Source organism: Oryzias latipes, chromosome 11, assembly GCF_053564925.1.
Source record: "Oryzias latipes strain Hd-rR chromosome 11, Olatipes_Hd-rR_3.1".
In the NCBI taxonomy this organism is placed as follows: domain Eukaryota; kingdom Metazoa; phylum Chordata; class Actinopteri; order Beloniformes; family Adrianichthyidae; genus Oryzias; species Oryzias latipes.
The window spans coordinates 24,534,826-24,562,521 of record NC_136247.1 but is presented as its reverse complement, the minus strand read 5'-3'; the positions used below and the strand labels follow the sequence as shown (position 1 = coordinate 24,562,521).

The following is a 27,696-nucleotide window of genomic DNA, read 5'->3' as shown; positions in this document are numbered from 1 at the left end:
GATCATGACTCATCCCATAAAGCAAATTCCCCTCATACTCTTTGATAATTTCGTGGAACAGTCCCACAGCTGCTTGGAGTTACATTTTGCAGACGCAAAATGTCTCTGACAAACGTCCTCCCGTCTGCTCGCAGGAGAAAAACATTCGGAGAGGACAAGTTGAAAAGAGGATAAAGCTGCCATACGGAATTAGTTTTGTGCCAGGAAGACTTATGATCAGGTTTTTTATTTCACGTCTCCTCATGGAGGTGTGCGACGTGGGGAAGAACCAGCTCCTGACCCAAACGTAGGCAGACGGATGCACCAAACCCAAGTCGTCCCGATAATGATTCTTATTTTCAGAATGTGTGTGGACATGTTTTGTTCTTATTTTGGCCTCAGCTGTAAACGCCCACCACCTGCAGCTATCCTCGCTGTCCAGCTCCTATTGGAACACAAATATAAGAGACCAGCGTGACATTTTAAAGAATCTCTCCCACCTGGTTTGGATTTCATTCTGCCGGAGTGGATTACAGGGACTCCCAGGGCAAATTCTGACAGGTGTGGGCTATGTATTGGCATCAGACACAGACATATCTATGTACGCTTTCAAGGGTTACCTTCAACAAAAGCATGAAGGTGGCCTCCATCGAATCACACACATTAACCCAAACGGGTTGGTAGTATTACATTTTATGTTTCTGACAGGAGCTTAAGGGTCCATTGTGACCGTAGGTGGTGTGTATTCAGCTGGGGTGACGGTGAAAGAAAATAACAGGATGAAAAAAGAGAATTGGAAGCTCAGACAAATCAGTCAGCAACTTTGCCAAGAAAACTGTCTTGACAGGGCAGAAAAAGCTGTCACACTACGGGCCTGTTCACATTCAAGTCAATATGGACGTTCAGTTTGATGCCAGGAGCCAGAAAAGAGGACATCTGAACACTTGGTTCTCACTTTGCTGCACTTCTTCAAAACAGCAGATGGAGGATCTCAGAACTCTACAGACTGGAGTCATTTGTTTAGAAGATGGTCGTTCAGTAAAGCTACAGTCGCATGTACCCGTACAGGTTTTGGGGTTGTCCGGGACCATGGAGGGTTGTAGAGAGAAGCGCAGGTGTGTCTCACAGTTCCCGTGAGGCTCGTCCAACCATCTCAAAGAACGTCGTGAAAACAGAATGTACCGTTTTCGTTGCGTGTGGTAAGTGGATCAAGGACTCACCCTAACTCATTTGAAACCAGTCCGTGTAGGAAAATCCAGTCAGCCTCCGGCCGTCGTGGGCTGAACACAGAAATCATGTTTATTTGGCTGCCAGGACCTCCTGCTGGAGAGCTGATCTGTATTAGCATAAGGTGGCTAATGAATGCTAAGTGGGCTAATGAAGTAGCTGCTGATTGTACAGCAGGAGTTAAAACCGCTGAGGGACAAAATGGACATAAGCACATCTGGATGCTCTCCCACAGATGCGAGGGTGCTTCTGGGTAAAGCTGTGGACCAACCCACACAACAATTTGCCTCAATTCCCCTCTAATGTTTATGAGGAAGGGGGCTGCTTCCGTGTTAGTTCATGGCGTCTGTGTTGATGAGCATCCTTTCGTTTCGTTTTGCATATTTTTGCGGCGGGAACACGGAGCAGAAGGTAACGTTTTCGCTTCCAGAAAGCGCTCATGCGGCGTGTTAGATTCCAAGCCCTCTCGCTGCATTACAGCAGGAAAAAAAAAATCCTTCTGTTTCAGCGATCAGGCCACCAGACGCCCATTCTTTCACTGACTCACACACAAAACCCACTCGGAAAGACAAAGAAATTAGGGAGCAGAATGAAGAGGGAGTCATGAGAGAGGGCTGGGAGGATAATGTAAAAACGGCCTGAATAAGCAGCAAATTGGATCCTTTTCTCTCTGGTTCCTGAAAGACAATCAGACTGGACGAGGTTTTGTGTTTCCTCTTTTCTTCGAGGGGACGAAGCGTTTTGGTGTCTGCTGGACTCTTGTTGAACACAAAACCAGGAGCCAAGTGCTCTTTCTGGCACTTTGTTCTCAGGAGTTTTTATTCAAACAAAGGCAGATTAGACCATCAAAGCTTTATTTATAGAGCCGTTTTCTAGACAATAAAACACAAATGAAAGTGTATAAAGAGGCTTGTCATGGAGGCATCCAAACAAACATGACGCATGTTACCAAAACCGACCAATGAGATGGATCTTATCAGAGACATCCTTAGAGGACATTGGAGTCTGTGTGTTTATTGGTTTACAGAACAAAATAACCCTTAAAGGCTAAGAAAATGGCTACAATGATTCATGAATCTCAATGTGAGCCTCAAAGGTTGGAACTGCTGACTAATTTGTAAGGGTTAATGGCCGACGAAGTGTGCATTATCAGAAGTTAACGCACGCCGTGGAAGCCTGAACCATCCGATGCAAAGCCTCATCCCTGTGCATTATCACTTTTGAATCCACACCCAGCAGTCAATCAGATTTGAGTATTTACCCAGAATACTGCAGCATTTTAACCAAAATATCATCTTGGTTATTCTTTACATTTTTAAGTTGCTAACATTATAAGTGTGCAGAATTTAAACTTCCATAAATCCACCCCTCATTTCTGTTTATATTATATTTTAAAGGGCCTGCACTATGCTGTTCAAAGTAAACTATATATATATATATATATATATATATATATATATATATATATAGTTCCGTGTCATCAGTTGCCATGCGACCGCTGACAGCTGCTAACCTTTACCAAGTTAACCGCATCTATACCCTTCCACCACAGCAGTAAAGGAGGAAAAACACACGAACGTTGTCACTCCAAAGGTTTCAACACCTGATTGTTATTTTATTAAAAGCTGTAGCTTTTTTTTTTTTTTTTTTTTTTAGCTCAGTCCAATCCCACTTTCACACCGACTCCTCCGGTTGAGCAGAACACCCCTCCCGTGTAATTAAGTCCCTGCAAACAAAGGCACTTAATGACGCGTTGCCATGGCGACACTTTAGCATGATGCTCTTTGAGATGGAGCGTGTTTATTTTTATTTTTTCAACCCATTCACACCTGACATGTGCTCTTTTACTCCTTTGAGACTTGAGGTGGCGGCAGGTGTTCAGAAGTCCAGATGACAAATGGAGTTAAATCAAATCCAAAGACAAATGTTTGTTGTTCCGGTCGGGAAGAAATCAAAGGTTTTGATTGTTTGAGATGTCTATATATTCAGATTTAATTGATGTTTGATTCTTTTCTGGGTGAACTCCTGCGCGGCTGCCGTACACATGTGAATACAAAACAGCTGGTTGCACAAGCAGAGGTCAGCCCCTCTGTTTATTGGAGAAAATGTACTTTATTGTCTCTGCAGCATGTCCTGCACGCCCCCTCTCCTTTCCTTTTCTCCAAGAGTCATTAGCCTTAATGCCGTCATAGACATGCACCTCTGTTCTCTCTGCTCTGACGTGTCTGGAGAGTTCAGACTTCCCACAAACTCCTGCAAAGACGAAGCTGCAAAGGAGCAGGGCAGAAAAAAGTAAATGTATGTCAGAGGAAGGGGCAGAGGCAATGCGTGACCTCTGAACTCCACATTAAGGGTAAGTCGGGAGGCTTGAAGAAGGAAGAGGAAGACGGGCTGAAGGTTGTGACTCTTCTTCACCTCATTCCAGCGTCTGACCCACAATCTTCTTTCAACCCCGCGATCAAAACCTTTCATTTCTCAAACTTTGACGATACTAGAGCCTCTGGGTTCTTTTTTTTTAAAGCGTAGAAAAAGAATCGTCTTCCTAACGAACCGAAGGGGTGTCATCACAGGCGGTCGCGTCCCCATACATTATATACATGTCGGCAGCAGTAATATTTATTTTACTTTAACTTTTTGTTTAAAAAAAAAAAGCTTCAATTTCGTATAAATTGGAATTAAAATAGTTTGACAGACAACATTTAATTTATTTATTTTTATTGAAATATATAAATATACAATAGATTCAGTTATTGTCATTTTTTAATATATTAACTTATTAAATAGAAATATCTTAAAAATTATTTAGCTTTTTCACACAGCATGAAACTCAGCTGTTTTTTGTGTTATTATATCATTGTTGTGAAGCATATGTATTGCATACAAATATTTTTATTTTAAAGCAAAATTTAGGATTTCCTACACCTTAGATGAGTTTTAGGAAAAAATTGAAATCTCAGCTCAGGAGTGTGGCGTTTCTTAAGTAAAATAATTTAATTATATTTTAGGGAAAAACATGTAGCTAACTTTGACAATAGTAGAGCCCCCGAGTTCTTTTTTTAAAGCGTAGTAACAGAACCGTCTTCCTAAAGAACCAGTCTAATCCTCTTCGGATTCATTTAAAAAAACACAATCACTAAAACGGGTATTTTCTAAATAGAATAATAATAATCGTAAATCCACTGTTTGAACAACTTTATTAGCAGCATCCTCGTAACATCAGACAGACAGACAGTTGATGATTATTCTGCATTATTATTCTGGTCTGTTAGGAACAACTGTCACAATGAATCCATGTTGGGAGTAAAGACTCCTGGTTTTTGGCTGTTAAATGGAGCTTTCTTTTATTTTGGAGTTCTTTTTTTTGTGGGGGGGGGGGGGGGGGGGGGGGTTAACTTTGTTAGCTTGGGGGTTTCAATTTAGCGGTTGGCGCAGACACACGAGACCCAGCGATTGGACACGCGTCAAGAATTTGTCGGGATTTTGTGGGGATAATCCAGTAGTTTTTCAAAATAAAACTTCCTCCAGAAAACAGGTTATAAATAAATGGGTAGAAATGTAGGTCCAGTGGGAGTTGGGGACCACTCTTCTAGAAACAGTTTCAGTTTGCTATGAGTTGTGGGAGGGGCTTTCTGTATAGAGAGACCCCAAACCCCTCCCTGTTGCAGAGAGCTCTCTGTTTACACTCTCTCCCACTAGCTTACTGTCTCTCACACCTCCAACCTAATATCCCCGCTGCAACAAAAATGAGCTATCCACCCGTACGGCATGTGGCCCCGCCCAGCGGATCTTCTACCGTGCGGCCGTGCTGCAGCGGCAGGGCGGTCAACCCATGCTCGTAACATTGCAGGTTCGATTCCCGCCTTGCATGCCCATGTGTTGACGTGTCCTTGGGCAAGACACTGAACCCCACCTTGCCTCTGGTGGGAGGTTGGCGCCAGTGTTCGGCAGCGGAGCCGCCACCTGTGTGTGAATGTGTGTGTGTGACTGTGTGTGTGCACGGGTGAATGGGTCTGTGACTGTAAAGCGCTTTGGGCCTTGAAGAAGGTAGAAAAGCGCTACATAAATATACGCCGTTTATCATCTACCTCACAAATAGGACCTTTTTCAAACCAAATGTTTTCGTCTTCTCCTGATTCGCAGCAATTTGAATGAAGAAATACTCAGAAATGCAGTTTGAAGCTAAAATGTCTCCATCATCATCAGAAAATGCCACTAGAACCTGTTAGAAACACTAAAAAACAGCGTTTTCATCAGGTGAAGGTGTGCATCAGCATGATGGAGGAGGAGGAGGAAACATCTCCTGTCTGAGAACATCTGCACAAGATGAAGAGTTTAAGGGAGCAGGGATCATCCCAAACGTGTTAGAGTCTGTTTGCAGCCTCATCACCACTTTAGATTCATCAGCTGCTGGTCCATCCTGCATCCACTCATGCAGTGCCACGGACAGCTGGCGTGGCATTCGGGGCCAACGTGGCTCCTTCATCTCCATCCACAAGTGACGGGGCGTCGGTGCGAGGGCGTGCAGCTGCCGCAGAATCTGTGCCGTAACTGCGTTAGGTGCTGCGCAGACCGCCGTGCACGTGGGCGTGAGTGATGGAGGAGTGTTATCACAGGCGGTCGCGTCCCCATACATTATATACATGTCGGCAGCAGCGTCTGCAGCCACACGTCAACAGGAACTCGCCAGAAGCAGCATCAGCAGTCGCTGTCGCACTCCTGCACAGCTACAGTGCAGCGTCAGTGGAGTAGTGTGTGTGTGTGTGTGTGTGCACGTGCACGCTCGTGCACTTCTAACCTTCACCTTGTATGGATTACGTTTGGGAAAAAAAGATTTTCTGTCTGCGAGTCCTTTAATCTCCAAAGAGGGCAGCCATTACAGCTCATTATATGTTTGTACATTTAAAAAAGTAAAAGTAATGATAAAGTGCTTCAGATATGTAATATTTATTTTATTTTAACTTTTTGTTAAAAAACAGCTTCAATTTCAAATAACTGGGAATTAAAATAGTTTGACAGACAACATTTTATCTATTTATTTTTATTGAAGTATATAAATATGCAATAGATTCAGTTATTGTTATTTTTTAATATATTAACTTATTAAATAGAAATATCTTAAAAATCATTTAGCTTTTTCACACAGCATGGAACTCGGCTGTTTTTTTGTGTTATTATTTCACTGTTGTGAAGCATATGCATTGCATACAAATGTTTTTTATTTTTTATTTTGAAGCAAAATTTAGGATTTCCTACACCTTAGATGAGTTTTCAGGACAATTTTGAAATCTCAACTAATTTCGTTATATTTTAGAAAAAAACTGTAGCCTAAATTTTATTTTGCAATTTAAACTAAAAGATATAATTTACTGGATCAAACTGACCTGCAGGTCAAACATGAGGTTTTCATTTCCTGTTTTGCTTGAGATTAAGGTAAAAGTGACATCATCACATCTCCACCAATCACAGTGAAGCTCAGCTTACCTGTCAGGAGGAGGAGGGGCTCCTCTTTTCCTGTCTGCTGTGTGATGTCACTCCCAGATGCCGTTTTGGAGAAACATTAGACAGGCCTCCCTGTGAGAAATGTGGGAGGGGCGGGAGGTGGAGGCTCTGGGGGGGGGAAGAGAATGGATTCCCTGACCTCTCTGACCTCCTCATCATTCACGCTCTGATCAGTTAATTCAGTGTCAGCTGTAAGAAAATCTGCTTTTTTAAGCTTTGTTAGGAAAGGAAGTAAACTTTTTCTTTTGGTTTTTTTGCAGATACGACTACAAGGAGATGCTTCACAATTCCACTTTTTGCTTGGTGCCTCGTGGCCGGCGGCTCGGGTCCTTTCGCTTCCTGGAGGCCCTGCAGGTAAACGCCCTGAGGAGGCGCCGCGCGGGCGCTGGACGCACCGCCGCAGCATCATCCAGGAGTGATGCCGTAACCGAACCGCTTCTTCCTGCAGGCGTCTCTTTTAGTAACGCGACCTCCACATTTGAAGGAAAACCTGTTTATTACCAACTTCATTTTAGACTAATGAGCTCATTCATATTAAAAGGCTCGACTTTGCCAGAGAAAATGGGATCTTTTTTTATTCTTCCTCTAATCACCTTTCTTCCTTTCACATCATGTTAAATGATCGCCTGACTTTAGGAAAACAGCAGGCAATTAGAAATGTGGTTATTTGCAGATTTAAAGAGACATAAATGCAATTTCCCTTTTCATGATTTGTCATGTCAGCTTTCTAACCAGCTGTTAATTATCTTTAGAAGACTAATGCATATTATATTCGTTGCCAAGAAAGTCTATAATGAATAAAAAAAAGAGCATGAAAACAGACATTTTCAGTCTTGACTTTTAAAAAAATGATCTGACCAATCAGAGGGCAGCTTTTCAGGGCCTTACAGAGACAGAAGCCGTTTTTAATTTTAATTGTAAGGGTTCTGTTGGAATAAATCCCTTTAAAAGACAAAGATGCTTCTAACTAACAGCTTATATATGGACTGTGCTAAAAAAGCTGGACATTTCTTTGCAGAAATGTAGCTTTATTTTTAAGTTTACAGTTTCTGTGGGATCAAATCAGGATCAGCTTCAAGTAAAGGAAAAATATAATAAGACATTTTCAAAGAAAGGAAACATTTTAACTCGTGTAATACATTAAAAGTTTGAAAAATGATATTAATTTGAACAATTTTGAAACATAGATGTTGACAAATAAAAAAAAAAGTAAATTTGACACTAAATAATTGTATAAATATTGTATTTATTTATTTATTACTTTATTTATAATTTAAACAAAAAAATGTAATATTTGAATAAATAATAAATTTAAAAAAGTTTAGTTTTAGTTCTTTGCCAGTTTATTTCTTTTCTCTTTAGTTTTCAATCCTCAATTTACCGTTTCAATTACGACTTTTCGTTTTGGGAGTTCATCCTAATTTTACATTGGGGGCGGGGCTTTCAGCCCATTGGCTACCGGGGACATGATTGACATCTGTATACAGACATAACCTCGATCACCTGATGTCAATCATGTCTCGGTAGCCACCTGCTGCCGCGTGGCGTTGGGGGTTCTGGCTGCTGCGGCTGCTGCGGCGGGGGTCTTGGTGTGGGGATGGCCGGACACTCCCCCTCCTTTTTAAATTCCATCATCCATTTTAGAGGAACATAAACACTCACCTGAGCACAGGTGTTAGCTCACCTTTGCACAAATAGTTTGCGTGATTGAAGGAAACGTTTCACACTAGTTGGTTTGAATGCATGAGTATACGTGTGTGAACACTATCTGTATTGTGTACATGTTGACATGTGGACATTTTTTGAGCCAACAGGTGTGTTTATAACATTTGAGTGTGTGTGTGGACAGGCCCCGCCCTTGTATTACATCTGAACCTCACTGTAATGAGTATAACCATCCAGAAACTTGTTGTTTTATGCTGCTTCATGGTTTTATTCCCACCCCCCTTCTATAATCACCCTCCTATACCCCCCTCTCTAACATCCCTCTCTCTTCTTCCCTCCTTTCCTTTTCCGTCCGGTCCAACAGAAAAGATTTTGATTAAAATGAATAAAGTTTGGCCTCGATTACAAAAGGACTTTATTCAGACATACCTCTGGTTTGTCAGAAAAAAAAAAAATCATGTCTCGATAGCCCCGCCCCCACCCAAAATTTTTAACATTTCTTTAACGTTTACAATATGCACTATCAAGTTTAAAACCGTCTTCAAATGTTCACTTTAAAAAAAAAAAAATTTACAATCTGGCTCTTCATTCGCTTTCATATGTTTGCCCCCCCCCCCCCCCCCCCCCAAATAAAAGGTTTTGATGGTAAAGGAAACGAACCCTAAAACGTGATTGTACCACGCGATCCAAACAGCGTTTAGCCGTGTGTTACGTCACATGCTTTTCCTCTTAAATAAGTCCAAATGTGTGCTTTTGCTCCTAAATCCTCCTCTTCATCAAACGTCCTGGGATGTCTGCGGGAGACGGATCCAAAGTGCCGCCAGGCCGCCCGCTGGAGCGCACTTCCTGTGACTCTGAAGGCCCGCTGTCGTGCAGAAGGAGCTCGGGATCGGCGGTTCCTTCAGCAGGAAAACGCCAATCCCGCTAGGGGAAAGAAAGGAAAGAAAAGCTCAGCCTTGGTGGCGGCATATGTCTCAAATATAAAGCATTGTCTCTTCATCAGTGCTGCATATGCGGGACATATGTGACGCTCAGGTGCCAAAGGCTACAATCAACCCGGATTTTGCCCTTTTTCTGGGCTTGTTGAGTGTAAAGTGGCTTGTTTTTCTGGAACAGCACGTCTGCCCGTCCATCTGTGGGCAGGAATCCCGTTTTCCCTGCTTACATAATGAACTTCCCACATAAGGAACTTAACATTTGGATGATTCTAGTATTTCTATTTTGAATTAACTAAAAATCCAAAATGAAAGAAACGAGGATCTTTAGAACCAGTTTTATGTGGGTTTTTTTCGTCGTCATCGTTTTTTATACTTTAGTTTGTTTTTGTGTTTAAACGGGTCAAAAAATGCGGCCGTGGTTGAGTGTGATGCATGTGCTGAGGTGACCTTATCTGAGCATCAGGAGCCGCTCGTGCACAGCTCGTGCACAGCTCGTGCACGAGCGGCACGCCGTAGCTGGGAGGAGAGCTTTCCCTCTGTTCCCGGCGCGGATTTTCACACCAACCCTGGACTTTGCACAACACAGTGGAAGATGAAGGCAAAGATGCTGCAGGCTTTGGAGCTTTGCATGAGAAAGCCTTTTTGGTTCGACTTTTTGTACAAGTGCGTGTGTGTGTGGTTTGTGAGTGTGTGCGCAGCTCAGCCCGAGGGCCAGTTCTGGTTTAGCTGACACCTTTATGACCTGGGAGTGACAGCACCGTCATTACATCAAACCCCAACCATAAAAGCACACACCAACACACACAAACACACACACACCAGCTGCTCCTTCTACACCTCCTCCTCCTATCCCTCCGTTCTCCTGCCAATCATTTGCCAAAGGTCACATTCAGCCTCGCCATCTACCCTCATTCCATCGGTTTTGTGCCTTGGCGTCCACTTCCTTCAGCTGTCGGACCTGCACGCTCACTTCCTGTCAGTAATTAACCAAGCTGATGTTCCAAACAGACGATGCACAAACTGAAACACTTACAAAAGAAAAGATGCTTTTATCCCCCCCCCCCCCCCCCCCCCCTGGTTCCACTGTATTGAACATTCTGACGCACAGGAATGTCGTTTTCAGTAGAAGAAGGCGGCGTGTAGGATGACACGTGAAGCGGTTGCAGCACTTCCGGGTGACAGTCGTTGTGCGTTTGTTTGCGTCTCAGGCGGCGTGCGTACCGGTGGTGCTGAGTAACGGCTGGGAGCTGCCGTTCTCCGAGATCATCGACTGGAACAGAGCCACGGTCATCGGCGACGAGAGGCTCCTGCTGCAGGTAACGGCCGCCAATCACACCTGCTGACGATGCAACTTTAAGCAATTCATTTCTACAAGTCCCTTTTTTTTCATGAAGGACAGCTCATAGATGATGTTGATTTAGCTAGAATTATACGAAGGGGGAAAGCTGTTATTGTTGGATAAATGAATGTCCATGGGACAGAATTGGTCAGTTTTACGTTCTATAATCGAGGGGTGTCCTGTCTGTGCAATGGAAGGTCTCCTCCAGAAAGACATGCCAATGGAATGTACCATTGTGGTGCGTGTGGCAGGTGTATCATGAAGTATTTGTGGGGATAATGGAAGCACTTATGACATACGGGTTCGCGGAGCGATCTTTCATGAGGCCACCTGCCCCGTATAGATTTGCCCACTTTTCACCCACATACAGCCCATATCCCCCCGCATAGGCCGTCAAAGACTATCGTCTTCTGTCCTAGGCGGCCCTTTCTCAGCCCACAGGCCCCTTCTCCACTCGTACCTTGGACTTCCTCGTTTTCTCTTCCAGTTCTGATGGGTGGAGCTGGATGTCGGCTCATCCAACCCCGTCTCCACCTTCTGATCTCCTCTTCCACTGGCGCCATGTTTGTTCTTTGCCAGAGTTTCTTGTTGCTGCTGGTTTTGGCCAGTAACCCTTGTGCTATCCTAGATACTTTAGCATTGGGAGTTGGGTCATCTAGACCCACTAGACAGTGAACCTTTATTCTTCAATGATTTGTGATCTTCACTGGTGTCCATGAATTACATGGCATCTTTCCACCTTTATCCACCTTTGTCATGGTAGGGAGAACACGTCAATGGAAGGGTGGGGTCATCTAAGATAGCACAAGGGTTAAGATGTCGGGGATTCTTCTCAGCCAGGAATCCATCTGTGATTTTTTGATGGTGTGTTTTTTTTGTCGTCCTCCATGTTTCACCTTCGTCCAGCAGGACAGACTTGGTGTTTGAGTTGAGCAGATGAAATCTGTCTGCGCGTTGGGATGAGGTGGGCTCTCCAGAGGTTCCTGAGGTTTCGTGAATGGTGGCCTCGCTTTTTCAAGTGCAGCTTTTTCCCTCCATGTCCCTTCCTCCCTGTTCGTTCACGTCGATGCCTCCATGCCTGAAGGTCTCCACCTCTTCCAGATTGTTGTGGTCAAGCTTTGACCGTCTGGTAGAGGTGATCTTCAGGATCTGGGTTTTCTGGGATGGATCTTCAGAAGAAGACGACCGTTGTCCTGCATCGGATGTCAGCTGTGTGAGAGATGCTGGTTCACAGTTGAAGGGGTTATACAAAGTAAAACTTGTAGTTCTTTAAGACTCACAGAAAAGACCGTTTCCGTCTCTGAAGACTGCGGCTGCATCATTTACAGTTTCTCCTTTGAAGCCTCTTTTCTTTGGGAATTTAAAGTGCATTCCCTTTTTGCCTTGAATTTATTTAATTCATTAAATTTAATCCATTTTTGCATTCTTTGTAAACGCTGCCAAGCTCTTTTTCTTTAACTCTGTAAACCACAATCCTCTAAATTCACAACGTTTGGCCGTCGGGCTGAGAAATCAAGACGGGCTGCTGCTGATTAGACCTGAAGGAGGTCAGACTGACGTTTCGGTAAACACTTTTCGTCTCCACGCAAATGGAAGCAGGTTTAGTGCTTTTTAGAAACTCCTGCCTAAAGAGTTTGAAATCTTCTCCAAAAAACGCCAAACTCCTTCAGAAAGAACAGAAAGAGGTTCTTTTTTTTAGTTTGATGCTGTACGTTAAAGCGCTGCCGAATGTTATCTGAGAGCTGATCTTTGCTTGTTGCTGCTTTTCCGACTCTGCTGAACCCGTTGGAGGTTCAGGTGGCAGTGGAGAACCACTGAGCTGCAGTCTGAAGGCCAGTTTGATCATTGAAGGAGCGCAAATGAAACAGAGAGGAGATAACTTAGGTTCTGAAATGTTTTTAAAGCTAAAGAACCAAAATGAAGGCATTTTAGAGCCACTTGCACGCCTGAGCTGACTGAAGCTTGTCCTCTGTGGCGTGCAGATCCCAACCACGGTGCGCTCCATCCACCCGGATAAGATCCTGTCCCTCCGACAGCAGACTCAGTTCCTCTGGGAGGCGTACTTCTCCTCCGTGGAGAAGATCGTCCTGACCACACTGGAGGTGAGGACACACACACACACACACACATGCACCACACTCTGTCAACTACAGTCCATGAAGCAGTCTGCGTCCGGATTCCCAGTTTTATGAATTTGAAGCACTTCAGTGATAGAAACGAAACAGTTTGCACATCAAATGTTCTTCAGATGGAGCGTGGGGATTGTTGCTTGTTAACTTGAAGGACTAAAACTAGTGACCTTCCAGTCTTATTCTGCCTAAATCCCATTATTATGAGGATGTGTGAGCCGCGGGGGCTTGATGGATGGCTGTAAAAACGATTTGTAGTTTCACCCTTTTATGGAGAACAGAAGCCTTGAGAGCTGGAGAGCTTTTTCTGTGGACCCTAATAGTGATGTATGGGGTTTAGGAGACTTTTCACTAAACCCTAATAACGTCCAGGTCTCTAAGGTCTACAGGAAGTTGACAAAAAGCCCCCTGTAGAGTTCAATTGACTACTTATTACGGCCAAATAGGTCCGCGGGCTGGCACGCCGCGCATAGAAACCCGTTTATTTGAAATGCCATCCGAGCTCTTCTAATGACAAACGTCTTTATGGCTTTTCCAAGAGGCCCCAACGGACAGCGAGGAAGGAGATCAGTGCACCTTGAAAGTGAGCATCTGCGTGGATGGTGACCCGCGCGCACCCAGACAGATGATACACCAAATGAACTTCTAGGAGTTTCCCCCATTTGGTTGGAACAGTTAGACTCGAGGTGTGCAGAGGCGGAAATCACCTGAACTGGGAGGGTGAAGAGAAACTAAGGTCAGCTGTCCCCCAGTAGACTTCAGGGTTGAAGCCCTGTAAATAAAAAAATAAACTGAAGCCAGGTGCAGTTCATCAAGTCACCAAGAGGGGGCCTGTTACGATTACTGTGGACTGATGGGGGATTTGGCCACAGGACCCACTGTTTGTTTGGAGGGCTGGTCGTTACGTCACCAAACTGGACTTTAAACGCATATTTCTACTACCGGTAACTGGTTATTTGTGGAACGTCTCCCCCCGGGATAAACGAGGGAACGCTTTGTAAAAAGATTCAGGGCGTTGTGTTTGGATTCTCTTGTAACCATCAAGTGGCAAACCCTTGACTGTATCTAAGAACTGGACTCCTCCCCCGTGGCGTTCCCATCAGGAAGTGGCTCCAAGAGACCTCTATAGAGAAATAAACAGCTATTGGTCAGAATAAACATTCAGGCTCTGATTCCTTTTTTTTTTTTCATATTCTTGATAATCCTAATTTTTTTCATTTGCCTTTTTGAAGTTATTCAAATTATAAATGACCAATCAGATACCTCAAAAAAGTAGGTGGGACCTGCTGACCCTCAGGTCTAACATTCCAAACATTTTGTGTAGTTCACTTTCAAGTGGAAGGGGTGTGGCCTTCCAACAAGCTCACTCCTGGGTGGTGAGAATGGTTGCCATAGCAACAATGACTCAGACCGCCTCTGACTAAGTCTGGCTCCAACAATTTGAGAGAAAAAATGGTGATTGAATTGACTCCATTCCAATGGAAGTAAACTCTTCATATACAGTACAGTCAATGTGGCAAACACAAACCACTTGATCATGTGACCACAACTGTTGTCCATCTTTATTTGTAATCTCTGTTGAGGAAAAAGTGTAACAGAGGAAAGATATCCTAGAGGTGATCCTTCCTACTTCATGTTTAGTTTTAGCCAAAGCAGATTTCTTCTTTCTAGGTTTCCGACCACACAATTAGTTTTTCTTCCTGTCACTGCAGCAGCGGTGGTGGTGGCGGCGGCGGCGGCAGCGTGAAGGGCCCCCTTAATGCTACAGTCCCGCTAGCCCCTAAATCTTACATCTAAATGTGATGCTCTCAGCCACACTTCACAGGTTATCTGTGGCGGCCCCATGCTGCACCTCTGGTGGGTTTGTTATCTCCACTTAGATTGGCACTGCCGCCCCCCCCCCCCCCCCGCCCCCCCCATTCACGCACGCAGACAGAGGCGCATCTCCACATGTCAGGACGCGTCTGCGCAGACCTGTGTGGCACCGTCTGGTCATAACGCCACCGACGTTTGGAAGTGCAAGGTGGCAGGACGACAGCCTGTAGCTGAGTAGGAGCGCTCAGATTGAGAGCGGCGACCGCTAAGTGCTTAATCCTGACTGACTGTTGTGTGAAACGCCGAGGAGAGATGCGGGGAGGGGGGGGGGGGAGGGTGGATGAACGGAGGACACATATGGAAATGCGGCTGCTGTGGCAGCTGCTCAGGTACCGGACAATGCTGCTATTTCTGACTATATGGAACCAGCTTCTATGGACGTTTTTAACCGGATTTAGAGGGGTCAGGATGAGGTCACACCAGGATCAGCCTTGAGTGAACCAGATTGTAAATTTGAAATCGGTTCTAAACTCCAAAGTAAACATTGTAAGCGTAAAGCAAAATGGAAAATCTGGGGGGGAAAATTTAATTTGAAACCTGAATTATGAAAAGAAACTATAACTATAAAAATGTTAAATTACTAAAAAGGTTTATTACCAACGGCTGTCGTTTTATATTTTCAAAGTTTATATTTATGTTTTTGCTTTCAGTCCTCATGGTAAAACGTTAGTAGTTAGTAGTCTGAATTAGTAGCTGATCCAAATTTTACGTGGGGCGGAGCTTTGAGCCCATTGGCTACCTGTGATATGATTGACATCAGGTGACAGAGGCAGAAATGATGTCACCATAACCTCAGTAACCAGATGTCAGTCATGTCTCCGTTTGCCAGTGGGCTCAAAGCCCCGCCCCTACATAAAATGATAATAAATGTTGAAAAATTAATTCATTTTCAAAAATGTAACATGAAGACTAAAAGCAAAAAATGGGAGAGACTAAAAAACAAGAGTCATAAATATCCCAGCTGTTACAGATAAACATTATTTTAAATTTTGGTAACAGTTTTAGGCTTGTACTTTTTTTAATCAGGTGTCAAAGTTAAGATTTTTTTGTTTCAAATTTCCAATTTTTCTTAAAGTTTACAATGTGTGCTTTTAGTTTCAAACAGCTCTCAAATTTCTTTTTTATTTTGTTTAAAGTCTGATTTTTTTCTTTTTTTAATTCACTTTAAGTTGACCCAGATTTGCCCTCATATCTTTTCCCTCCAAAAATCATTTATGAGTAAAATGGGGCGGGGCTTTGAGCCTATTGGCTACCAGGGACATGATTGACAGCCCACAAAAAATTTGTATAGCTACAAAAAACAAAAGGTCTGAAGTAAAACTGTAAATTTAGGACCTTATGTGAGCAAAAGCAGAAAGTAAATTTACCTTTTTTTTTGCATTTGGTAATAGTTTCAGCTTCTTCCTTTTTTAATCAAGTTTTGAATATTTCTTCAAATTCAAAATCTGATTTGTTCACATTTACAATATATTTATTTCAATTTTTCAGTATTTCCTTTAGATTTACTTTAGAGTTTAAAGCTTTTTTAATTTTGTTATTTACAGTTTAAATTTTTAAATTTACAATCTGTTTTTTATTAAACTTGATCCCGATTTTTAAGTTTAAAAGGTAGTCATTTGAGAGAGAAAATCTGATGGTTGGTTTAAACTCCATGAACTTGTGATCGTTGGTTTAGAGCAAAGAGGAGTTAAAAAAAACAAAAAACGAGTCTTTCAGTTCTCCACTGAACTACCAGTGTTGGACTTTTACCTGTCAGGATGTGGGGACATTTCGACCAATCACAAGGTCAATATCAGATCCCTGCTGCTGGTACGCCTATTAAAGCGGCCTATTAAAGCTGAGTGGCGAGCGCGCTCTCACGGACGCAGGATTTATCTATCATGCTCTAATTGGTTGATTGTTGCTGTTCTGAGGGGAGATTGAGTCGTCCATCATGTCCGACTGAGGGCCGCCGACGGGGGAGGAGCTGCAGCCAAGCGAGCAAAATTTCTCCTCATAAGGTGTGAAGGGCTGGAGGGTTTGGAGGTGGCAGACGCTGTTTTTATAGAGAAGTCAACAGACTGGGAGTTAATCTGTTTTTCCGTGCCAAGCGGTCGGCGTGGGCGCCCGGGGGACGGGGCCTCACAAAAGTAAAAGAAACTCGCCGCTTGTTTTGTTTTTTTTAACTCTTTTTTTTATTTTGCTTAGACTGTATTACAGCGGCGAACGCCCCCCAGCTGTGCGGTTAACCTCTTCCGTCGTGGACAGATGAGGGCCTCGCCCGGCCCGCCTCCCTCTGTCCTATATATCAGTCCTTTGAGTTTCCCAGCCAGCAGTGAGCCACCCCCTCCCGATTCAATAGTGGTCATAAAACACCGCTGCAAACCTGTGTCTGTTTTACTGAAGCAATTTAGCAAGGCTCAAGGGCACAGCAGCAATATCCCTCTCCTCTGCCTGTTCAGCACAAGGCGAGCGCGGGCGGCGGCGGTGGCGGGGGAAAATAGCGGCCCTCCTCACCTCTGACCGTTTGACTGACTGCTCTATTTGGGCCCAGAAAGCATCGGGGCATCGCTGACGGACCGGTGCAGATACGCCGGATGACTTTGACCCGTCTGGGGGGAAATATTACCCAGTAAAGCTGATTTCTTTCAGCTTTTCTTGGTGCTACAGGGATTCAAACTCACGTCGGTCAATATTGAACGCAGCGGAACCTCAAACACGAGCTTTTGGGTTTGTTTGTTTTTTGAACAACGCTCCTGAAGCAAACAGGGGTGATCAGAGTCAGACACATTAGCCGTGTTGATATTCATTTACATTTATGACTATCAGCTCTCTGCCGTTTTAGTGTGAAAACCCATTTCTCAGTGTGAAATGTTTTATTGGAGCGATTACAAGGCTCATTGATCATATCCTCATTATTTCATCCGGCGTAATCGGAGAGGCTAACGATTCTCCCTTTCGGCACACAAACCGTTCAGACGTTTACGAGTCCAACGTATTCAAAGAGGGGTAAATACGGCCTGATGGAGGGGGGGCTCGCAGAACACGACTTTTCCTTATCTTTCAACCTCTGATTTTCTGCTATTTGCTTAGTTTTTTTGTTTTCTTGTAAACACTTTTCTTACAGCATTTTGTTTTTCTTACAGCATCAACATGTTTACACTCTTTCCGGCCCCCTTAAGCTAAGGTCTCGCTTATGCTGGTTACAGATATAACACTCGCATGGAAGAATATTAATAATAGTAATGGTCATTAAAGTGACGTCGGATGGCCCCGCAAGTACTCCCCTCCCCCAACCACACCGCCCCCCTTTTGACCTGCCCTTACCGTGGTCCTTCCCGTTTTGCCCCTCCCAACCTGGTGAGAGCTGCTATCGAATTACATAAATGCCAAAAATTGAAAGGGCGTAAAGACAACTAAGCGGGTGTATTTAGAAACTGATTGAGTGAACCTTAAAACTGTGATGGCGCAATTCTAACCAAGCGACCCCGTATTTTACAACTGAACGGCTGAAATCCTAACAGAGCAGGGATCCTGCTCGGTCAATTCTCCTTTGCGCCCTCACCTGGATTTACGCTCAGTGTTAAGGGGGCGTTTTTGTCACTTGGGGGCGGTATTCAGGGGTGTGTTTGTCACTTAGGGGCAGGAACCTTTCTGGTTGATCTGATTGGCTGAAATTTGCATGCCAAGCAGCGGGGCGGGACTTTAATTTTGGGGCTTTAATAGAAATCGAACGGCGGGTGTAAAGTCTATGATTGCCTCTAACAGGTGAGAGGGGGGGACAAACAAGTTTGACAAAAAGAGCCGACATTTCTAACTGTGATATTTAATGAGCCACAACACACACTGACCTGCCAGACAAACACACAATTAAAGCCATGTTATGTGCCATAACCCCCTCCTCTCATTACAACAGCGCCGTTTCAGTTTTGAGTGTTTTTCTGTAACGTGCATGCTGGTGTGTGTTTAAAAAAGGAAGCGAGCGCAAAACTGAGTTGGTTGTGATTTATTTTTTCAGTCATCAATCAGCATTTCTAATCCATCAAAGTCCTCATCTTCTGCATCTGGAACAGCTGGGCTACATCTCTATCAGACACGCCGGCTTCCCTTTCCTCATCATCAGAGTCCGTCTCTTTGCTATGCGGCTCCAAAGAACAGTGACAGCAGACGCCTCAGGCCAAGTTTAAGTCCTGCAGTCCCAAAGTGTGGCGTAACTCGCCCGTTGCTGCGTCCCGGTAAGGGGGGAGGAGGACAGCTTTTCATGGTCATCTGCTGGAAGTGGAAGTAGCAGCGCTGAGCCTCGAGTCGATCTTCCAACACAGGTCTTTCCTTTTTCGCAGAAACTCAGCTGCTGCTGCGTCTTCTTGTCTTATCGGAGTTGGTTTTCCAGCGTCCTCACTTGTGAACCATGGATTCATTATTTTAAATTCTCTGGCAGCTGAGGTTCGATAAGTTAGAAAGATCTCAACAGATTCAGAGTTCCTGCTTCAATAACTCTTCTGATCAACGTTGTAATGTGTCAGCAAGTATCTCAATCCTTTTGTATTAACACAGAGAGTGAACCACAAATGCAGTTCTAAAGAAAAAAGATCGTTTTTTGCCTTTTAATCAGAATTGTTCGCTTTAAGCTGTGAATGCAGACATGCAGCAGCCGGCTGCCAAGGGACCGTCAACAAAGTGCAACCTCTGTGAACTGTGAAACACCACTGTGTAAAAATCAATAATCTTACAAAAAAATCATAAAATTATCATAAAGCATATTATTGTTACAATACACATTTTGTAGGGAAGTCCATCTTTATTTTATCTTGTTGCATATACTTTTTCAAATTTTAATAGATATGAATCATGACTAAAGTTATCAGTAACTTGACATGACCTTATTGTCATACTAAAATAAAGAATGTCAATAGTTCACTTTGTTTATTTATAGGAATTTTTCATAATTACAAATGGATCAGATTTGGTCAAAAATCCTGAATAGCTCTGAAGATGCCAGAATTTTTTTTTTTTTTGCATAATCTTTATTTTAGTAGGAAAATATAATATAATAAAATAAAATAAGGTCATGATTAGTCAGTACAGGAAGTTTTGTGTCAGTAACTAAAGCATCTTCAAAGCCATTGAGCATTTTTGACTAAATCTGATCAATATTTAAATATGAAAAATTCCTAACAATAAACAACGTGAATTTTGACATAATCTTTGTTGCAGTAGGACAAAAAGGTCATGATTAGTCAGTACAGGAGGTTTGGTGACAGAAGCTTTAGTATCTTCAGAGCTATAGTGCATTTATGTTATGATTCATATCTCTATTAAATTTTAAAAACTATATGAAATAAAATAGAGGTTGACTTTCTAACAAAATTTAGTATAATAAATAATGATGTAGCATGACTATGCTGACGAGCCTTCATTACCAGTTCATATAAATATAGACATTTATTCGCTTTTTAAAAGTTCACTGATTTTTACAGAATGGTGTTTCACAGAGGTTGCACTTTTTTGACGGTCCCTTGGCAGAGGCTCGCTGCTCTGTTTGCATTCACAGCTTGAAACGAACAATTCTGATTAAAAGGCAATAAAAACGAACTTTTTTCTTTAAAAATGATTTTGTAATTCACTCTCTGTGTTAGTACAAAATGATTATTAATAATTGAAGCAGGAAGTCCGAATCTGTGAAGATCTAATTTAACCGAACTGCAGCTGCTCCATTCCCGTGTTCCTCCGCGCAGTTTAAACTATGCCTCATAATCGTGTCTCTTTGCATTTCCAGGGTTTCCAAACGAAGTTGTTCTGCATCATTCACATATCTGCTCCTTTGTACTATGGGGGGGGGGGTCTTCTTTCACGTCCTCACCTCTCTCCGTACCGTCATCATGCTGTTCTATCCTAGATCCTCTTTACCGAAGTAACGCAATAACACATTAGGGCCGCTCTGTACATTTTGGAGAAAATGTAAGACCTTAAGGTTGTGAAAGTACTGAATATAGAAAATATGATAAAAGGCAGAGAGCTGCACGCAGCTCAAGAGCCGCCTGTCAACCCCCCCGCACTGAAAAATGAAGGTCCCGCCCCTCTGCCTCGCCGATAAGCCATGCAAATTTCAGCCAATCAGATCAACCAGAAAGGTTCCTGCCCCAAAAGTGACAAAAACGCCCCCTTAACACTGAGCGTAAATCCACATGAGCGCGCAAAAAGGAACTGACCGCGCAAGATCACTTCTCAGTTAGAATTCCGCCTGCGCGGTTTTAAGGTTCACTCACTCAGTTCCTAAATACGCCTGCTTAGTTGTCTTTACGCCCTTTCACTTATTGGCAGAAACGTAATTCCATAGCTGCACATGACAAATTTATGGCGGGAAAAAAAACACACTTTTTTCAAAATGCCAGATTATTTGTAGGTTTTATCTCCATAGCAACCATTTCATTTTTTGGTCACCTGAGGGCGACGAACAGGTCGATGTCATTTTCAAAAGAGTCGGTCAAAGTACATTTTTGGATTTCCTTGGCAACAGAGTTTTTTTTTTTTCTATTAACCACGCCCACATTTCTAATATCTTTATATTGTGTGTAATATCGTTTTGTTCAGCTTGAGCCAAGGAGTCATGAATTCAATTTTTGCCAAAATCGTGCGAGCTACAGGTGAGGACCACTTTTGCTAGCTTGCCATACTGAGGTCAAAGGTCAACAAACCTTTGGTTGTGGTTGTAGACTTAACCTTTCTTCAAAGGTTTTTCTGATTTTGTGAGAAAATGTGAAAATGGTTGAATTTCACTATGTCCAACGTCCATTTTTTTAATTTAGGTGAGTTATTGATTAGATTGTAATTTTGGGAGTACGGTAGTTTTTGAGTATGGCGGGGGCAACATTTTCACTCAAAGGTGCATAAGAAAGAAGAATTGTGATAATGATTTTAACTGCTGCGGGAAAACAATGAATAATTCTATTTATAAAAAAAGGAGTAGTACATTTGTCTTTTTTTTTCTTTCCTTCCCTTCTTTAATGTGACAATTTAAGTATTTGCTGGTAGCGTTTGAAGTAAGTAATAGATTACATTATTTACAAATTACTTATGATAATTTTATGTTTTACAATATCAAAAGACATTAGTTGTGTCCAAATTCTTTCACTTCTTAATATTTAGTTTATTTTATCAGTGTTCATCTCTAAAATCCAGTGCCCTGCAAATTTCCCAGAAGTCTCTGCGAAAAACCTTTTGTTGCTCATTAGAGTGGCGAATATAGACCACAATGCATTGAACAATTTTTCATGTAAAAAAATGTTTTTTACAAACCATCCAAGTTTTCATCTTCAGAACACGGTGGATTCATAAATAGTCTTTGTAAAAGGTTTTTGCTTCTGGTAATTGATGATGTCATTTTTGATGTTTAATAAATGGTCCAAACTTTGCTTTTAAATCCAGAGCACTGGATACATAGTCCAAATCATGTTATAGTTAGTGAGGGAGTGGAGAGGGAATTCATAAATAGTAATTATGTCGACGAGCCAAGACATCAGGGATGCTTCTTCCAGAGTTGCTTGACTGGCATCTTTACCAAGAGATTGGGAACTCCTAACATTCCTGTGTGAGCACAAGGCTTAATTTGGAATGTTTTTTAAATTAAGAACTTTTCAAGATTTGGGCCAGACCAAAACAGAGGTTACAGGGAGGTGAAGTCTAGATCTGCCGTGGACCACCTTAAACTGTATTACAATTAGGAACGTTGAGGTCTTGTTTTGTGGATTAAGGACGCTCACGAGCTTCCGGTCTTTTTCTCTCTCTGCGTGCAGATCATCCAGGACCGTGTTCTGGAGCACGGATCCAGGAGCAGCCTGATGTGGAACAGTCACCCCGGCGGGCTGTTTGCTTTGCCCCAGTACTCTGCATACCAGGGAGACTTCCCCTTCTACTACGCCACTCTGGGTGAGGGACACACAGGAAATGACCTGCAAAGGTCCGTTCAAGAAATTCAGGGGTTGCTTCGTTGTCAAGTCCGGTTTGGATCTTGTCCGGTCCAGAAGGTCCAGCCGTGATCTCCTGGCCTCCTGGAACAGCTTTGTCTGGCAGGAAGTGGAGCGGGCAAATGGCTCCGTGACAGATGTTTGTGTTAGCGCCGCCGCCACCCCACCCGGTCCATCATTGCCTTTTTTTTTGAGTCAGCAGCGCCGCTGCTGTCGACTCTGCAGAGAGGCCAATTCGTCCCGCCACGGTTCAGCGGCGCCGAGTTTTCCCTCGCCACATATCTGCAACCAGGGAGCTGCACCCCCCTACCCCGCCCCCACCCCGTCACTCCATCATCGTCCACGGCTGACAGCACGCCGCAAACAGGCTCAGCTGACGGCGTGCAGCTCATAATAACACAGACAAACGTGGACTCAAGTGTCTGTTTGTCAATTAAACAGATGGACTTCAGAAGATGAGGCGACATTTTCTTTTCTTCTTGAAAGCTAACGACAAGACGAGCTCCTCGCCGTCGTCCACATTAACGGGAAGCTGGAGCGGCTCGGCTTTAATTTGTTCGAGCAAGATGGAGTTTTAATTAAAAAGCTGGGAAAGATGCTTGTAAATAACAGCACGCGCCCTCGACAACAATAAAAAATGTCATGGATACACGTGGAGTGGCTACTCTGTCAGCACAGCTGTAAAACGGGGAGGCACTTGTGCAAAGATAATGGCGCTCGGCGCTATTACACACCATCACAACAGAGTGATTAGTCAGTGTTGAAGCTGAAGCTGCGTCCAACTGCATCAAATGGGATCGTTTGAATCCAGATACACAAAAAGAGAAGGAGGAGCTGATATCTGCAGTGACGTCTGATAGAAAGAGGAAATTAGACGGTGTGGTTTATGTGGACATCCTGCTCCCTGTGCGCTCAGCATTAACCACAATGCTACGTTCCATTTTCCTGATGTCCCTTACAGGGTCTATATCAGCGGTCCCCAACCTTTATTGCATCATGGACCGGTTTGATGTCTGGCAAAATTCTCACGTACCGGTATGTTATATGTGGCGGACACACGCTGCAGCAACGCTGCAATAAAGGCAGAGACGCGTAATAAGACGTACTCTGCACTTTTATTTTGACACGCTAAACATTGTACAGGTGTCAGCATCCTCTCCCCTTCCCACACTCATGGTGCTAAAAAGAAGTAAACACAACAGGAAGAAATAACTAAGGGTGAAACAACATAACTGCCAGATGAAAGGACCCATAGGCAAAAAGAAACACCCGTGCTCAACCCTATTTTGACCAAAGGGGGATTGATTTGATTCTCTGTGATGCCAGCTCCAACAGTAACCCCTGCAGCCTGCGGAACTCCCACAGCAGACCAAACGTGCACGTGACCGACACTACAGTACAACAAAATAATATGACTTGCATGAAAACTGTGGTAAACTTGCACAAAAACTGTTTTCTAAACATAACAATAAACACGAATCGTGACATGAGCAGCGTCCTCTCTGCCCGCAACACTTCCTGGTCGCCATTATCATAACATTTAAACAGGCCTTCAAAATAAGTGCATGGAAAATCCAACTCACCACCATGCTGAATGGTTGGAGGGAATCTCCCGTTGGGATAAATCCATATTTAAGTTGGACTCCTGAGACTGTCTATTAAATGTAGCCTCTTTTTTTGGGAGTGGAAGGCTCCTCTTCTGTCTCCTGGCTGGGCCTTTTCCACTTGGCAAAGAAACTTTCCAAAGACGTTTGTTTTTTATTCATTTTGCTAGTTCCTGGGTTTTATTTTAGCGGTATCCTATCACGTTACCGAGACGAGCGCCTTGGCCTGCGTCAAGAGTAACATAGACGGATGTAACAGAGAATCGGGCAATTTTTCAAAATAAAACATCTTTCAGATTGCGAAATAAATAAAATGGAAGTCATGTAAGTTATATATTCTTTCTTCGGGCCCGGTACCAAAGGACCCACGGTCCGGTACCGGTCCGCGGCCCGGGGTTTGGGGACCGCTGGTCTATATCATGCAAAGTTAACTTTTTGAGCATCTGCAAGTGGATGCACTAGTATTTCTATGTTACAAATAGGGCTTTTTTCTAAACGATACGTTTCCGTCTGCACCTGATTCACAACGACTTGAATAATGGAATACTCAGAAACGCTGTTTTAAGATTCATTTTCTTCCTATATGTCCTTTAGTATCCAAAAAATGCCACTAGAGCATGTTAAAAACATCAGAGTGGGTCTTTAAATGAAACTGCTGGAAGGAGCTGATCACCTTTGATAGGGTCAGGACCTGAGATATTTCAGGAATAATCTACTTGTCAGCCACAAGAGAAAATTTCAAAATAATTTGTTAAGCTTCTATGGCAAACCTACGGAGCCCGTGACCCGACGTGGGTAAAGAAAATAAATAAGTCGTTCCACCGAAATAATTCATTAGTTCCCACGAAATAATAATTCGTTCCAACGAAATTAATACCTTCCCATTTCTGTTATTAAATAAGATAACTGGTTTAAAGAAATAATAAAATATATATTGCCATGGCATCATTGATGTTTCCAATGACTATAGCGAGGTGATTGCTGCTAGACAAAGGTATCACATCCGTGTTTTTCAAGTGAATCATTATTTTGTGGGAACAAATGAATTATTTTTTTACCCATGTCAGATCACGTGCTCCGTACAAACCAATTCTCTGTATTTATAAAAGAAAAGACAGAAAAAAAATGTTTTATGTGATAAATCATTAAGGTGTAATCACTCTCTTAAGGCTTAAGCCTCCTGAGCGTATGTTGTCGTTCCTCCTCCAAAGTGAGCATGCAGAGGAACCTCCTGCAGCCTCGGAGAGGAGCAGCATCTGCTGCGATCAGCTGGGACGTCCGCATAGCGACACATTTGATCCTGAGCCATAAAGACGACAGACCAGTGAAAAAATAGCCCCAAAAGTCTGCACAACAAAATATGCGAGGCTCAGTCTCAACTAAAAGAAACAATATTTTTAAAGTCTAGCTGTAGAGATGGAGACGTCTGCATCGGTGATAAAGAACTTTGAGGTATTTATCCTTTGAAAAGTCAATAAAGATGAATCCTGAGTCTCCCATTAAACCTGTGTACATTTACAAATCAGACCACAGAATAAAAACCGCCGCTGCCCGATGCTCGGTTTACTTTGACGAATGAGCAAAAATAAAGACTGATACAATTTTTTCGAGGGGTCACGTTTTCGCCTAAAACCTGCTTGTTAATTAGCGGACGTCGCTCACAGAGGCGATTTAATTTTCTCCCAACAAAAGCCTCTTTTTTTCTGTTTTGTTTTCTACCTTTCACTATTGCAGCCACTTCTATGAATCACAAAGCTGAAATTAAACAAATTCTGCTATCAGTTGTAGCCAACGGCACATGCTAGGTGCTGATAGAAAATAATAATAGGAGGGACTTGCTGGGATGACATGAAAACTGCTGCAGCTTTGGTTTAGTCTGCGGTTTGTTTGCAGGCAGCAGATTAAAGTCTGCAGCCTCTATACTTTTTCATTAGGAATCAAAAAGATCCAGTACAGTTTACCAAGTTAGAAAAGTGTATGTTTTCTTCACAGAGATTGCTCGGTGGCAGAATGGAGGCACATCTAATGCTATCTCCTCCCTGCCATGCTTTGCTGCTTTGGCTTAGATTAGATTTAAATTAGGAAAAGTTGGACGTCCTCTACGATGTGTCTGTTTCAATAGATTTTTTTCCTCCTCACTTTCGCTCCCCATTACTCCTTTCAGACATGAAGTCAGACTGAATTTAACATCACATCAGCAGATGGTTGTCTGTTTATCTGGAGGAGATGGAGGAAGACGTCCAAACGTAGAAATCTGAAGAACGTCGCTGAAGGCTTTGAAAAATGTTCCTCTGTGCTGATAAATAATCTAGATGTATGGTTACTATCTTGCTCTGCAAATAGAATAGTTCACTTCTTACTTTGCTTAAAGACACACAGATTAACATGTTCTTGTGTAATTCTTCTAAGACGAGGGTCATATATGAAGAAAATTGAGCATGAAATTGTATTTTGGAGTATTTCTTTGTTCAAATTGGGAATCAGGAGCAGACGGAAAAACACTGTTTCCATCCACTTGTTGAGAACTAGATCCACTTTATTTTTTTTAGTTTTTTATTATTTTATTTACATAGTTTGGCCGGTGTAGATACCAAAACTGTACAGTAGGACTGCACGATATGAGGAAAACTTGCGATATATTGCGATGACGATATAACCTGCAATAGATGAACAAATAGCAAAAACAACAAAAATATTTTCAATTCACTGCAAAAGTTTAATTTAAATAAGAGTCAAAATACCTTACATTGTTCTCCAAATGACCCTTGTCTAATTAGGAGGGCAACATCTAACACAAAAGCTCCATCCGATTGGTCAACAACGTGATTGGCTCCATCTGATTGGTCAAATTCATAAAGGGATTTATTCAATTCATTAAATAGTTCAAGTTGCCATAAGATTGTTTTTAGCACATTGTGGATATTGCACAGCTTGAAATCGCGATAACGATAAGGTTGCCAAAAAATTGTGCAGGCCTACTGTACAGCCTGAAATAAATGTTCGGAAACCTGACACTAATGATAACGTCACACTACGGTAACCCCGCTTGGACAAACTACGTAGTGTCAAGATCTGCTTTGTTATGTTTTTAGAGATTTTGCCACAGCCCATTTTGTTAAAAGATCTGTGGCTGTTGGAATGAACCGGCTGCCCAACTCCAGGCAAGCAGAGCCTTCGTTATTTTTCCACAAACAACCGCTAGAGGGCGCCGTAGATGTTTGTTACAGACAACAATGCAGAAGAAGCGGCAGCCTCGGTGAAGTTTTTTAAAAGCCACAGAAATGCAAAAATTCAACAGATTTGGGCATTTGAAGTAATAGAAATAGCTAAGTTGACTTGCTAGCTTGTTCTTTATGTTGGTTATCTGAGCAATTGTTCATGTTGTGCTAATATACTGGATTCCACCTGTGTTTCATGAAGCTAAATAGAGTTACAGTAGTGGAACGTTTAGAAATTGATTGTATTATACTTTTATATCTATTTAACAGCAAGAAAAAA

At 42.8% G+C, this 27,696-nt stretch overlaps 1 protein-coding gene across 1 annotated transcript in view; it reads left to right on the top strand.

Annotated features, from left to right (window-relative positions):
• The window catches only part of ext1b (exostosin glycosyltransferase 1b), a 135,591-nt gene that overhangs the window by 83,238 nt on the left and 24,657 nt on the right, over window positions 1-27,696 (top strand). The window contains exons 2-5 of the mRNA XM_023959609.2: window positions 6,966-7,059; window positions 10,517-10,624; window positions 12,630-12,749; window positions 22,424-22,556. Of these exons, the coding sequence (XP_023815377.1) occupies window positions 6,966-7,059; window positions 10,517-10,624; window positions 12,630-12,749; window positions 22,424-22,556 (455 nt within the window). The remainder of the gene's footprint in view (window positions 1-6,965; window positions 7,060-10,516; window positions 10,625-12,629; window positions 12,750-22,423; window positions 22,557-27,696) is intronic.